This window comes from Cucurbita maxima, unplaced genomic scaffold (assembly GCF_002738345.1).
Source record: "Cucurbita maxima cultivar Rimu unplaced genomic scaffold, Cmax_1.0 Cma_Scf00047, whole genome shotgun sequence".
NCBI lineage: Eukaryota > Viridiplantae > Streptophyta > Magnoliopsida > Cucurbitales > Cucurbitaceae > Cucurbita > Cucurbita maxima.
In genome coordinates this window covers 296,317-310,581 of record NW_019272063.1, presented here as the reverse complement: position 1 = coordinate 310,581, position 14,265 = coordinate 296,317, and the positions used below count along the sequence as shown (strand labels likewise).

The 14,265-nt window shown below is 36.6% G+C and overlaps 4 protein-coding genes across 6 annotated transcripts; 1 reads left to right on the top strand and 3 right to left on the bottom strand.

Moving 5' to 3' along the window:
* Positions 1-770: 770 nt before the first annotated feature.
* LOC111470753 (DNA-directed RNA polymerases II and V subunit 8A-like) lies at positions 771-2,572 on the bottom strand. 2 transcript variants are annotated; one of them, XM_023116351.1, is made up of 5 exons: positions 2,440-2,572; positions 2,021-2,112; positions 1,710-1,867; positions 1,408-1,499; positions 771-1,123 (listed from the first exon to the last, which is right to left on the bottom strand). In XM_023116351.1, the coding sequence occupies exons 2-5, from the start codon at positions 2,091-2,093 to the stop codon at positions 1,012-1,014; spliced, it is 435 nt and encodes a 144-aa protein (XP_022972119.1). In that variant the 5' UTR covers positions 2,094-2,112; positions 2,440-2,572; the 3' UTR covers positions 771-1,011. The 2 variants fall into 2 exon arrangements, with proteins under 2 accessions (XP_022972119.1, XP_022972118.1); XM_023116350.1 differs by having other exon boundaries at positions 2,021-2,109; positions 2,440-2,570.
* A 293-nt stretch (positions 2,573-2,865) lies between these two features.
* Positions 2,866-3,539, bottom strand: LOC111470752. Its single transcript, XM_023116349.1, has one exon. The coding sequence runs from the start codon at positions 3,468-3,470 to the stop codon at positions 2,958-2,960; it is 513 nt and encodes a 170-aa protein (XP_022972117.1). The 5' UTR covers positions 3,471-3,539; the 3' UTR covers positions 2,866-2,957.
* Positions 3,540-3,713: 174 nt separating this feature from the next.
* LOC111470750 (GTPase-activating protein GYP1-like) lies at positions 3,714-8,084 on the bottom strand. The gene is made up of 10 exons (XM_023116348.1): positions 7,844-8,084; positions 7,008-7,164; positions 6,756-6,930; positions 6,559-6,629; positions 5,432-5,569; positions 5,255-5,346; positions 4,855-5,126; positions 4,632-4,717; positions 4,400-4,501; positions 3,714-4,168 (listed from the first exon to the last, which is right to left on the bottom strand). The coding sequence occupies exons 1-10, from the start codon at positions 7,951-7,953 to the stop codon at positions 4,007-4,009; spliced, it is 1,365 nt and encodes a 454-aa protein (XP_022972116.1). The 5' UTR covers positions 7,954-8,084; the 3' UTR covers positions 3,714-4,006.
* Positions 8,085-9,936: 1,852 nt separating this feature from the next.
* On the top strand, positions 9,937-14,040 carry LOC111470888 (uncharacterized GPI-anchored protein At1g61900-like). Of its 2 annotated transcripts, none has more exons than XM_023116544.1 (8): positions 9,937-10,185; positions 11,055-11,196; positions 11,509-12,363; positions 12,506-12,751; positions 12,861-12,875; positions 12,998-13,138; positions 13,243-13,290; positions 13,800-14,040. In XM_023116544.1, the coding sequence occupies exons 2-8, from the start codon at positions 11,160-11,162 to the stop codon at positions 13,874-13,876; spliced, it is 1,419 nt and encodes a 472-aa protein (XP_022972312.1). In that variant the 5' UTR covers positions 9,937-10,185; positions 11,055-11,159; the 3' UTR covers positions 13,877-14,040. The 2 variants fall into 2 exon arrangements, with proteins under 2 accessions (XP_022972312.1, XP_022972313.1); XM_023116545.1 differs by having other exon boundaries at positions 11,039-11,196.
* Positions 14,041-14,265: the final 225 nt, after the last annotated feature.

The following is a 14,265-nucleotide window of genomic DNA, read 5'->3' as shown; positions in this document are numbered from 1 at the left end:
ATGTGATGTGACATTGAGTAATAAAAATAAAAATAAAGATTTCAATTTTTTTTTTCTTTTACCTTGACCCACAAATTTTTTATTTTTTTTATAAATATAATTCCATTAACTTCCGTTTAATATATTTTTATATAAAAAAAAAATCCAATTAAAATGAAGAAAAATATGATTTTGTGATGAGTAAAAAAACTAGAGGCTTACGCATAAGCACAAGTGGGAGTTCAGTCTTCTAAATTTTTTCGACATTGACATATATATACTATAATTTTATTGAGATTGTACCAAAAGATGTTAGAAAGAAACATAATGAGCACCGTAACCGCACAAGAATATATGATATTCTGCATGTATGAGTATGCATACAAAAGTAAATGTACAACAGTAAAGAAGATCGGGCTAAGAATAGAAATTAGAAGACATCTTTTCACGCTAGTCATTGGCAGCAAACATATAAATCTCTAGTAAGAATTTAGAACGGGATCAATTTGAGCATAGCTCAAGATGTTATTTGATATCAAACTCTGCCATCATACTGAAAGCAAAGCCTAAGATGACATCAACTGACCCAACTCAACAACCTACACAACATTCTCAAAACAACTTCCATGCTTGATCCCCATCTTTCTTAGTTCTCTCTTTGACATAAAAAACCTTTGTGCTACTAGTCAATCACACGAACCTCAAGAAGGCACCACAACAATGACCATCCCTAGCTCTCCCTCAGGCGTGTAATAAGAACTCGATTATGATAATTCAACTACCAAAAGGCATGGGAAAAGAGAGTGATATTGTGATCATGGTTCATGACATTATTGGCAAGATTGAAGCGATGATCAAAACGTTCAAAAGATAAGAACACACGCCTAATCTTTCATCAAATACAGATCTCAATTCGACGCTGAGAGTGCATAGATTTCTACATGTTCACAGTTCTTATATGTTCTAGAGAGACAGGCAATGTCGGGAGAATTTATAGTAAAGTCACCAGAGTTCAATTCAAATGACAGGGCTTCACACCTTCCTGATGAGAAGAAACAGCCTCTGGTCAAGTTCAAACTTGCTGCAATGTGAGGGATCCCCCTTCAGCATCATCAGAAGCCCACCAAAAGAAGCATCTATTTCCCTGGATTCAGATGAAATACTCTATTCAAGATAAAGATTCAACCGGAAAATATGTATCATCTACGTTCGTAGACTGTTCAGAAAAAGAAACCAAAATGGATTAATCACCATAAATGCCATTTATGGTAGCCATCACAGACAGGAGAAGATGCGCTACGACACATTCTTGCTCAAACATAGATAAAATATAAGCGCAGGAACGTCAAGCTCTTGCTTCTTTCATGGCTCATGCAATAGAATTGTAGTATTAGAACAAAATTGTTTACAGGAAGTTATAACACGTACGCTTTACCGACATGCCCAGAACTTTCTGATATTCTGAACAGCTTCCCGTGCATGACATATTCATATCTGTCAGCAAGTGACTTCCTATTGCCCTGTACACATGATAACAATTCAAGCCTCGAGAATGCGTAAGACCAAACTAATAATTGAACATAGGAAGACACAAATATAGCCGTCAGACAACAACCAATAACCAGTCATGAAAATGAATAGACATATGCAAAAACTATGGAAACCCAATATTCCCTAATTGATTGGAAGTTTCCTGTTACAGACTATAAATCACTGGAAGAACAAGTTACCTGAAGAAAATAGCCTGTGTCAGGGGTTCCATCAAGATTCAGAGTTGGAGCCAGTGCCATTGAAAACTTCTCACCTTCTTTCAAGTTGTATATTTCTGTATTAATGTCCAAATGCATGAACATGTCAAACTTCTCGCTCTTTGCCTCTATTCGAGTAACTGTTGGACAGATTATGAAAACACCAATGTCATTTGCTTAACTGTGTTGAAAAGTTCTTAAAACATTTACACACAACTTTTATGCACATCAAAGAGGTAAAAGAAGAATCTGCATGCAAAAGGGAGAGCAACTATTTTACAGAAAAAACGCACCTTTATCAAACTTTTTGCCATCTGGGTTTAATCGCTCGATCTTAAAGATATCATCAAAGAGAAGCTCAACCATCCTTACAACAGCAACCCTGCTTCACAAAGGTTAATGCAACCCAGAAAAATTAACAGGGAGATAATGGAAGTTAACAAACAGAGTTATAATAAGAGTATGGCCATCAAATAACAGAACAAAATCAGCAAAGAACAACAACTGAAAGCATTAGATTCGCGAAAAACAAAATTCAAAAGAGGAGACTGCCGACTGAGTTAGGGCTTGGTTGGAGATTTCACAGGTTCGCATCTAATAGCGAAATGGAGAGACATTATTAGTGGTCAAGAAGTTAATCGAGATAATAGAAAATAAAAGGAATCAAAGAACAGATATTCAAGCAAGATGAAGGAGAAATTAAGCAAAATACCTGAATTGAGGTCTGCAACTTGAAATCGAGTGCTACAAAGGTTTAGAAAGGGTTTACAAACGGGAGACGACGACAGAGGAGTGAACGAATATGGAACAATAAAAACCCTAAATTATGATTTTTAAAATACGTCTATTTTACTTCCAATTTTGTTAACATTTTAAATCAAAATACATTTAATTACAAACCATAAATTGCTATTATTTTAAACTATCTGTTTAAAAACTAATTTTAATTTCAAAATTTATTAAAATAAACATAAACTAAAATTAAATATTTGAAAACCTTAACTTTATTACTATTGTTTTAGAAAGTTGAATAGAAATTAACTACAAATCATTTTAAAAAATAATAAATAGTTATTTTAAAATTGGTGTCAATTTTAAATAATATAAAAGTTATTTCAGAATATTTAAAAAAGATATAAAAACTAAAATAGAAGGAGGGCATAGTTTTATTTCATAATTAATCTTCAACAAAAACAAGTTATTTACAAACTGCATCCACCGCTCCGTTTACTATCCAGACAAGCCAAGGTACATCGAAGTCGCAACGCCAAGCGCGTACACTGCAACCATACTCCCAACCAGGTCCTTTCCCGACCTAGTCACGGCGCCGATTCCCGCGATTCCTGCTATTCCGACCGGAACTCGAAACATCACTTCTTTGCTGACATTCTTCACTACAGCCTCTGCGAATAGCTCGATCGCCCAATGCTTGAAGCGGATCGGTCCTAGGGTTTCTTCGTCTTCACGACCCGCGTCTCCGCGATTGACGGCTTGCAGGGCTGAGTCGACCTGCAGCCGAGTCGGGGGAGAGGGAAGCCACTTGGAAATGAGTGGATGAGGGCGGACGGTGGTGAGGAGACGGTGGAGGTGGTCGGCGGCGGTGCAGAGTTGGTAGGGGAAAACGCCGGCGTATGCGTGCTGCGTTAGGTCAAGGCAGTGGGAGAAAGTGGAATCGCAGGCTGAGTCGAAATCGGGGGAGTTCGAAAGTGAGTTCTTGACTCGTTTTGAGGCTGATATTCCCATTATCCTTCTCGCTTCCCACCCACCACCCACCACTCCACCAGCTCGGGAAAATATCAGAAAGGTAAATCCTTTTATATTTGAATTCGTTTCCATCAGCTCGGATATTTTTGAAGTATCTAAGCTTGGTCTATGACATGTTTTGAAAATCATTTAAATTTTGTCGTTATCTTTTTGCATTTATGCTTCCAAAAATTCATACAAAAATTTGAACATTAAAAAAAGATGAGAGTATGAGAGGGGATCAATATCAATCACCTATCTACTTCTTGACGGAGAATTTCATTTATATCTGAACAAAAACGTTTAACTTTACTTTGCTCTGTCCAAATACAGAAATCTACGAATAATTGCTGGGGAAATACAGACGATACAAGGGAGGGATGATGGTACACGCATGGCAGAAGATTTGAAGAGTTTTCATACACAAGCAGAGCAGCAGAGCAGCAGGGCAGAAACCCCATTGGAGGAAGAAGAGAAAAGGAGGCAAAAATAGGTCAACTTTCCAAGCGTGAATGAGTGTGTAGAACAAATCCCATTCAGCTAACAAGGTGTCTGGGTGAATTGTTGAACATACTGTGCCATATGTATGCTCTTGAAAGCACCATCTCAAGTTCTTGATGGGTCCAATTTTGAGTTGGAACATGCTGGAGAAACATCACCAATTCTTGGAAATCAAGTTTCTGCAGCTCTTCAGACCACTGAAACGAAGGGAAAAGGCTAATTCAGAAACAAGATCGACACAAAATACTTTGAACAGAAACTCAAGTGGGTGAAAATGATATGATATTGCCCTTCATTTCAAAGAGCTACTCAGAGGCATCAGAATCTTTGGATCATTACAGTGATGCTTCAGTAATGAAAACCATTCAAACCATTTACCTAGGCTCCATTCTAGAATTGGATTATCAAAACAAAATTGATATCCTTACCGTCAACAGAAAACTGGCAAATATGTAGACAAGGAAATCTGGCAATGAGTCCCCTTCCGCAAGATAAGTATCCCATAACCGGGTAACAAGATGGAAAGGAATCTGATGGAACAAAACAATATCATCAACATTGAATTATCTTAATTGTAGAATGTGATTTGATTTTAATCTATTTCCAACAGAAGTAACTGGAAGAAGCTATAGCATTATGAATACAAAGTTCTTGGCAAACCTCCCGTATCAGAAGACAGTTGAACCACCTAAAAGCGAATTGAAGAAACTCCAGACCCTGCTCCTCCATGTGTCTTGAAACAGGTTCTGGTCAAATTAAGCATACAAGATTGGTTAATAAATGGCTTGTCATATCCGATTCTCTAGGCTGTGAGGAAGATAAATTGAAGGAAATTCAAGCATATGGCTTCTACAAAAGAGTCGAGTCCAGAAAGAGAGGTTACCATCAATCCTCCTAACCAGTTCCTTCAACTTAAATACAAGCCGCTGAATTCCCGGTTGTGCAAACGTATAATGATCTTGCATACCATCAAGTAATTTGGATAGACACCAGTAGCAATCTGCCTCAATGTTTGTGATCTTGTCAGGAGATAGATCGGAGATAGACCATTTCTCAACACCACCTTCTAAGTATTCTGACAAGAAGACAACTAAAAATGGAGTAGCAAGATCATTTATTCCTTGAACGTATCCGCTCGCAGGATGTCGAATAGCCCTGGTTTGAAAACAATTGTGTAAATGAGATACAAATAAATAAATGGATTCTGGTACAAGTCGGTGACATTGCAACGCAGAGGATACAGTTTCACCCATTTCTTTTGTTTCTCATGAAAAATGTCTTACCAAGTATAGAGAATACGCTCCAAGGATTTCTGAACTTGTGCTTGTTGAAAGAAAGTAACATCAGGTACGGTTCTAGGGCAATCAACAGCAATCTAACAAGGAACACATGGTTCAAGGACTGGTAGAACTAGAGAGGACAATTTATAAAATTCAGCACTGACTCGCAGGCATTATTACCTGGCGGAGCATGTTTATCTCATCGTCAGACCGTTCAGTATCAGGAATGTCATAGAATTGTGCAACGCTGTCAAGATATTCAAGCCTCTTTCTTCGTAGAACTCCCTCCTTTCTATCTGAATTAGGTGGTGCATAGCCCTGTTGTCAGTGCATTTTTAAATTTTGGACAAGCAGCTAAATGATTCTATCAGACAAGTTAGGGAAGTCTCTGTCAAATTGATAAATAATCGACGTTGTAAATCTTAAGGAATTGATAAATAATGCTTACTTATAGTAATAACTCACAGAAGTAACCACAAAGAAAGAAAATGTTGAGAGAACAATGTCCCATAGAGAGTGAAAAACGCAAGCAACCAGACCAAAAAAGAACAGAACTCTACAAAAATGTAAGAAACCAAATAAAACAATGGAGAACAAAGCGCTCAGTGGAGGAACAAAAATAATCCTAGGAGCAAATCCACTGATGCTAGACCAAAGAAATGCATAATCAGCATCTAAAGAATATGCACCTAAAACACTGCCCATAAGACGATTTTTAAGAACCTTGTTTGATTTTAGAGGATTCTAAACAAGAATAGTTCCTTCTCGCAGTCCCGTTTTATGGTCGTCGAGACGTACATGTAGTCTAGCTTTTCTTGGAGATATGTTGAAGAACATTCCATTGTGAGTCATTTTTCATTTTTTTAGCTATGCAAGCATTGAGGAAGCAAGCCTACCTCGAGTTCAACTCAACATCCCACTCTGTTCCCCACCCGATGGAAGGGCATGGGGTAGAGCTAGTCAGATGGTTAAATGAATGAGGCATGAGGCCCATCTCTACCACATTCAATCCAAGCCCTTGGCCACACCCGCAAGAAAACTTAGTCATATGAGATCTAGACCCATACCAAACAGTTACTGGCACAAGCCTTCTGTCGTTGGAATTTATAATCAAAATGATCAATTTGAAGGAAAAAGAGCTCGTTGAGAAGGAATATTTTCCTCGTCAGAAAATATGCATGCATATATATTAACAATTAGCACCATATACCAGTTATCACTTGGAAAAACAAGGGGGGAAAAGGAGGAAGAAGAAATCCTGCTTTCCATCAAGCAATCAGAAATTATGAGTATCAGATCCAACTTACCAAAAGAAGTCTCCATATATTTGGGCGCATATATGGCGGAACGCCACTCCAAGCTAGCTCACGCAACTTGTCTACATAGTCAAATGAATATAAGCACCCCAATGCATTAGTGTTCCTTTACCAAGTTTTGACTGTGCATAGGAATATTTGAGTTCATGATGGGGGAGGATTATTTAAAACTATACGCATATATATACCTGATATGATTGTTGTTCCTGATAGCAACTTTGTGAACTTCAGGACCCTTGCAGAATCTGTTGCTCTAGCACCCATTATTGGCTTTTGGACTTCTTTAGCAAGATCCTCGGTGTTGGAGGTTGAAGATTTAGACTTACTAACAATTGTATTATTATTCATAATCTGAATATCTTCCTATATTGAAAGAGAGAGTTTCACTATAATGTGTCTTCACATCCAAACTAACATGAAAATTTTCAAATCAGTCTCACCTCCTCAGATTTGGCAATGCGGTTGCTTGTACCAATATCATTATGCGACAAGCTCCTCAAATAATTTGATGATTTTTCTGATACGCTCGAGGGGTCGATCACGTCTGATCTTCTAGTGAGCAATACTTTTCCAGGAATACTGCGGCCTTTCAGCAGCCTGCATCAGAGATGATTCTAGATGTCATTAAGAATTTATGGGATCAACTAGCGGCATCTACCAAGTGTGATAGCCTTAAGAACATTTAATGAATAAGAAGGTAGACTCCACCAGGTAACTTTTGAGGAATTGAAGCATTTAGAAAGTTACAGGATAGTTTTATCCAATTCTGACAATATCAAAATTCAGACTAGTCGATATCTGGTTTAGATTATCCAGCTACAAGTGTCAAGAGTTGGGCAGTCTGCTAAAGTTCCTGGATTAAAAGCCCCAACATTATAGTTAAACAAACAGGAAATGAGTAGCAATTTAAATTTCCATCTGTAGTGCTCCCACACATTTCCCAGAATCCAAATGTAAAACGGCATGGAGGCCAGATCGCATCTATGTAAGCCGTAGCTCATATATAAAGATCTACAGAGCCAATGAAGATTCCCTCAATAATCTAACAGAGACTCCGAAGATTAAAAGCTTACATTATTGAGCTAACCGATTAAATGTGAAAATAGCATACGAGAAAACGATTCGTAATGAAATTGGAGATCGAAATCTTAGTTGGGCAACTGGATTTCAAAATCGAATGAAGATTCAAGCAAGAGAGACAGAAAAGAGAGGGCGATGGGAAGGGAGGGAGATCAGAGATTTGGAAACAAGAAGTACGGGGAATTGAGATTGTTACCCTTGAACATTTCTGAGGGTCTGATTGAATCGGGAATCGAGGCCTGAGATCGTATTGTCTTTTGTTTGTCGATCTTCGCCGCCGAGAGTGTTAATGCCAGTGTTCTTCATGTTCGCTCAACAGAATCATGCTCCGTTTGCCCCCCCTAATCTTTCCTCAACCCCCGACCGGAGGTCGCAAATTATTGGTAAAATTGAAATTTTTTACAATAATTTCTAAACTTTCAACTACGATCTTTCCCTTCTTTGGGACACCAAGTTTATACTATTTTTTTGGATATATTTTTAGTCCAAGAATCATCCTTATAGCCTTATAGCCTTATCAAAATTTAGGTTTGAATTATCTGCCTCGACTAAAATAAATAAATAAATAAATATATATATATTTATTTTTATTTTTTTGACAATTTAATCAAATTTCTTATCTATGAATACACTGACAACCATGATTTAGTTTAAGATTGTTAAAGATGTCTACTGGGCAAGGAAGATCAGGATGACTTCTCTATCTCCGTCTCCTACTTTATACTCAACGAAATTCTCCATGTAATTTTGCAAGGAACGTGACGGAGAATTTATAAGGATTTAATTCCTCATAAAGTTTTAAGTTATTACTACTTTAAAATATAAGTCACTGTTCATTTATATTTCTTGGAGTAATTTTTTTTTTTAATTCTTTAAATAGGATCTAGCAAGTTAAAAATTTAAGAAAATAACTATTATAAAAATTTAACCAATCAATTTTTTTATTTTTTCTTTATTATTATGTGTATTGAAGTAAAAGTTATTTTAATTTTAATTTTTTTGATATTTTTAATTTTTGTTTTCATTTTTAAAAATTAAATTCATAGAGACATATTCTTAAAAAAAAAAAAAAACCTAAATTAAAATTTGAAAACTAAAAAGAAATTAACTTTTAGTGGGTGAAGTGTTTGAGGTACATGAATGAACGGTAACCCCATCGGAATAAAAGTGATCCTATATATAAAATAGCTAAGAAATGCTTAAAAGATAAATTATAAAAACTTTATAATTAAACGTGTGTTGCATGAGCAATTCTATGTTAGTCGATCTCTTAGAAATTTTTGTAAAATGACTCGTATTAGTTTATAGGATAGTCTCTACTCTTAGAAGCGATGAGTAAATAACGTGACAATATCGTAAGGGATACAAGAGTAAATTTAATACTTTTTTTGCATTATTATTTTGAAAATTTAAATAAACAATGACTATCAATTACGAGGCTTTGCTCCTTTGGCTATCTTTTTATGGATGTCTTTAATAATATCCTCTTTGATACTAATTCCTCGCGGTTTTTCATGCTTTGCCTCTTTGCATTCTTCAAGATGTTTCGGGCTACATTTGGTTCCTTTTGCTTCCAAATTGCTAATCTCGATCATGTCGATACTAATCAAGAGAATGCAAATAAACACGAGCATGCTTCCTTTCGAGATGTCCATTATTGACACGAAAATAAGTACAAGATGAATTTGGATTAAGAGCGCTTCAAATTTGGAATTATTTATAATGCTTTAGCTCTTCTATATTAAGCATTTCGTTTCAAATTTGGTTTTGTTTTGTGGTTGACATTTTGTGATCTCCTTCTTTCTGTTTGGTTGTGGATTAGATTAAACCGATGGTAACCTCTCTACCTGTCATTTGACCGTAAACCCAAATCTTCTTATAATCAAGAGAGTGACTATAAAACGAGCTTATTATCTTATGAGATGCTCATTATCGACAATGAAAGTTCAATGCCTCAAGGAGCTAATGCTCGGTATACTTTAGCAAAAAAAAAAAAAAAGAAAAGGGTATTAACGGAATTTTAACGTTTTCATATATATATAAAAAAAAAAAAAGTCAAATAAATTTGGAAAGCAAAGTCTATAAAGATATGTTGCAAAGGTCAAACGTTCTTACCCACTCCCCAACGAGGAAAGATTCTCATTGGATTCGGATCCAACAAAGTCCGGATAAGACCCGATATTTGCAGGTGACCTGGATCCGAATGGGTCAAACAAACCCGCTATTTCCCCTTGACCCGGATCCGAATGGGTCCAACAAAGGTAAAGTTTGTGCCTTTTTGCATTCATTTTGCCACTCCCCTCTCTCCCCTGTACCTACTCTCGCTTTTACAACTACAGGGAGCCGGTAATTCTCCTCCCGGCTCTTTCCGGGACTCCGTCCCCCGCCATTTTTTCTGATTTGGAGCTCCCATCCCTTCAATCTCTTAGCCGATCGGCTCCCAAAAGCATTTCCGGGTGCTCGGGCTGTTGATTCCGAAGCTTCTGCTTGTTTAATTGCACGGTAAACGGAGTTGTTCAATGGGTTCTTCTTCTTCAGGTGTGTTTGCCTTGAACTGAGTTGTTTTCTGTTTTCTTTTCTAGGTTAAAGGTTGTAATGAGTTCCTCTTTTTCTTCTTTTTAGTGAAGCTCGATTTTGGTGCCGTGTGGTTGTTGTCCTGTTTGGTTGAGCTGTCTTTTTGTTTTCTGGAATTATTTTTCGCGTTCAAGTCCTGTTTTTCATGGATTAGCCATTTAAAGATGCTTACGCCGCCGATTCGCTAGAGCTCTAAAAAGGTTGCCATATAACTGGTTTGTGTATTGAGAGAGAGAGATTCATGTGTTGGTTCTGATTGTCTAGGGTTTCTGAATTGTGACTTTCCTGCATTAAATTTTTGTGTGCTTGGTCTTGCATAGTTCGTGTACTTTGGTTCTGTATTGCAGTCTATACTCGACATGTAGCATGTGAATAGTTACTTATTAAACTTGGCATTTCTTCAAGATAACAATCTTTTGAGCTTCACTTTTACTCTTCCAACTTACAATGCAATTCAAGTAGTCTTCTCCATTAGATTTTGCAATTTCATAGAGAAGTTATCCCTTTGTTCTGATGGGATGTTTGTAATGCCATCTTAATATTTTGGTTCTTATATTGAACTCCACAAGATCAGTTCAGACTTTAGAGAAAAAAGGAATCATGTTATTGTTCTTCAATGTTTCCTGCACAAAGATTGCTATTCGAATCTGGAAAATATGACAATTGAATTGCATAGTATTTGTGATCATCCTGCAAAATATGGCATTAGGTGAATTTATAATGGCTGTTATTCGCTTTAAAGCATGCTAAAATGAAGTGATTCCTTTTCCTATGAGTTATGTTGCCTTTATCTTATTTAGTGTCTTGCTAAATTTAGAACCCTGTGCTTGAAGGTGGTATTGGCATATTTAATATGCTATAGAGCATTTTTCCACGAACTCAGCAAACTACAATTGGGAATTATTTTGCTTACATCATGTCCCCTGGAGGTTAATCGAATGATGGACTGCTTTCGTACTGTAAGTTATCCGAATGGTAGGTCTGCTTTCCCTGCCAAGGCTGGCCTTATCTTTAAGCTAGCATTGAATCTATATTTTAGAGGACTCTCTTTCTATTGTTATGTTATTATAATTAAGCACTTCTATTTGTTTCATTGATCTTTGGAATATTATTCGATGCGGAGACGCAATGATCAAGTGTACTAAAATGGAGTACATCTAATTGTCATTTCTTAAGTAGTTCAAAATGATCTAAATTTTTCATGATGGCATCTCTTGTTAACGCTTAAGTAATTCCTCGGGATAGTGGCATATGAAATACTGAATGCTGGTTATTACCTAATTTCAGGTAATATGTGCCACCGATTACTATTGTTTGTCGTCTGGATATCCAGTTTTCATGATGGAGTTGTCTTATCTACTCTGGTACAGCATAGTCTTGTTTCGTCCACAAGAGAGCAGGCTCAGTCACCTAGTAGTGTTGTCTTTGATCCTATAGAGATATCACCTGCAGTTATCCCACAATACCCTTATCCCAATGATTCTTTGCCTCCAATGTATCCAACTTTTCCTACCAGATATGAACCAGTTTTAACTGGAAGATGCCCTGTAAATTTCTCTGTCATATCAAATGTTATGGACAAAACAGCATCAGATTGTTCTCAGCCCATGGCAGCACTTGTAGGAAATGTTATTTGCTGTCCACAACTAAGTAGCCTGCTCCATATCTTCCAGGGTTTCTATGGCTTAACCTCTGATCGGTTGGTTTTGCAAGAGGCAGTTGCTAATGATTGTTTTTCAGATATCATTAGCATCTTAGCCAGCAGAGGAGCTAATCAGACGATACCTTCTCTTTGCTCGGTCAAATCTTCAAATCTTACTGGTGGGTCATGTCCAGTCACAGACGTTGCAACGTTTGAAAAATCAGTTAATGTAAGCAAATTATTAGATGCATGCGATACAGTTGATCCTCTAAAGGAGTGTTGTAGACCGATATGTCAGCCTGCTATCATGGAAGCTGCACTTCAGATTTCTGGAAGGCAATTTTCTATGGATACCAATAGTAACTTGGCAAGGGAACCGAATCATATTGATTCAATAAATGATTGTAAAAGAGTTGTCTATTCATATATTTCTAGGAAACTCTCCTCCGATACTGCCAACGCTGCATTTCGAATATTATCTGCCTGCAAAGTGAACAAAGGTTAGATGCTTGTTCATATTTATTGGAATATCAGTTTGTCCATTTTTCTTATAATATTCTTCCCCTTTCCTAATTATAGAATGTGCTTGTCTTAAAGTATTCCTATTCCTTGCCTTATTTGAAATGTGTATGTTCTGTACAGTTTGTCCTTTGGATTTTGAGCAGCCCTCAGAAGTAATTAAAGATTGTCGCAATGTTGCTGCTCCTAATCCCTCATGCTGCAGCTCATTGAACACTTACATTGCTGGGATCCAAAAGCAAATGTTAATTACAAACAAACAAGCTATAATCTGTGCAACAATGTTCGGGTCCATGTTGCGAAAAGGTGGGGTTATTACAAATGTTTATGAGCTGTGTGATGTCGACTTGAAAGATTTCAGCATTCAAGGTATTGATACTTGCTGCATTGTTAATATAATTTTCCTTCATCGTCGCTGTTTCTATCTTATCTAACATTCCGATTTATTTTGTGCATCGGCGTGGCATCTGAAATATAGCCTATGGACAGCAAGGTTTGCTATTCTTCCCTGATTTGTACCTTTTTTTTCTTTTTATTATAGTGATTGATACTCTCTCTCTAAATAATGTGTATATGTGTTGAAATTCTCTGTCTTTGTTCTTTTTCGAAATTTAGGATGTCTTCTTCGGAGCCTGCCTTCAGATGTGATATTTGACAATTCCACGGGCTTTAGTTTTACCTGTGATTTGACTGATAACATTGCAGCACCGTGGCCTTCGTCGTCCTCAATTTCTACACTGTCTCTTTGTGCGCCCGGTAATTGATAAAAAGGAGACTAATTTTTGCTCTGTTGCTTATTACACTTAAAAGTTTGAAATGAGAGTTTTATTAATCGACAAGTTTGTATTATACTTGCACAGAGATGTCATTGCCTGCTCTACCAACAACAGAGACTAAGAGAAACCATGGTGGGTGCCATTACTCTACGGACTTTTTCTTTGTGAACTATTTCCTTTTGATATATTCATGATGGTGGGAAGGATAGGATTAAAGGTAGCTCCATCTATGCTGTGGCACTAACATGTTAAGCTTATCTTGTCTAGCAATCAAACTGGAATGGTCTTGATTTCATATTTATCTTTCTACAAATCATATCAAACTTGCATTAGTCTTCAAGGATCCTATGTACATTTGCTTATTAGAGATCTGACTAGTATCTACGACGAGTTCGGTATGTCTTTTTAGGATAGTGAAAACATGCTCTTGGCCTGTTTCTCATATTTTTCATGGTATTTGGTTATATTTTCGACATGATACAACATGCAATGGCTGAATCATTTCTCGGTTTTTTTTTTTTTTTGTTTTTTTGGCTATGATCAAGTGTTGTGTCCGTTGTTGTTGATCTGATTTGTCCTGTTTGTTGGCTTACATTTGATGCAATGGCTGAGTTGTTTGTGTGAAATGATATTATGTGCAGGCCAGCGTGAGGAAGGATTGGAATTCCCAATGCTCATTTTTTCATTTTTTATTATGATCAGTGCATTTTTGTACTGAGTTAGATCTAGATGAAGATGTTCTGTGGTGTTGTTCAATGTTTGGGGGGCATCTTGGGAATTTTACCCTGGATTTTTGTATGTATATTTTGAGTCTTGTGTATAGTAGTAGCTCTTTGTTGTTGTTGTTGTTATTATTATTATTATCATTATTATTATTATCATTATCATTATCATATCATCATCATCATCATTTTGTAATCTCTCTCTGTGTCTCTCTTTTGTTGCATGATGTTGGAGGAGAGTTAGAATAAAACTTGGTTCCATACTTCTTTTTTGTATCAGAATATGGTTTAAGATATTTATAATCCACCGTTCATACAGTGGAATCCACAACTATTTATGATATAATTGTGTTCTTCAAGTTTATTTTCTCGAACTCCCAAAAGG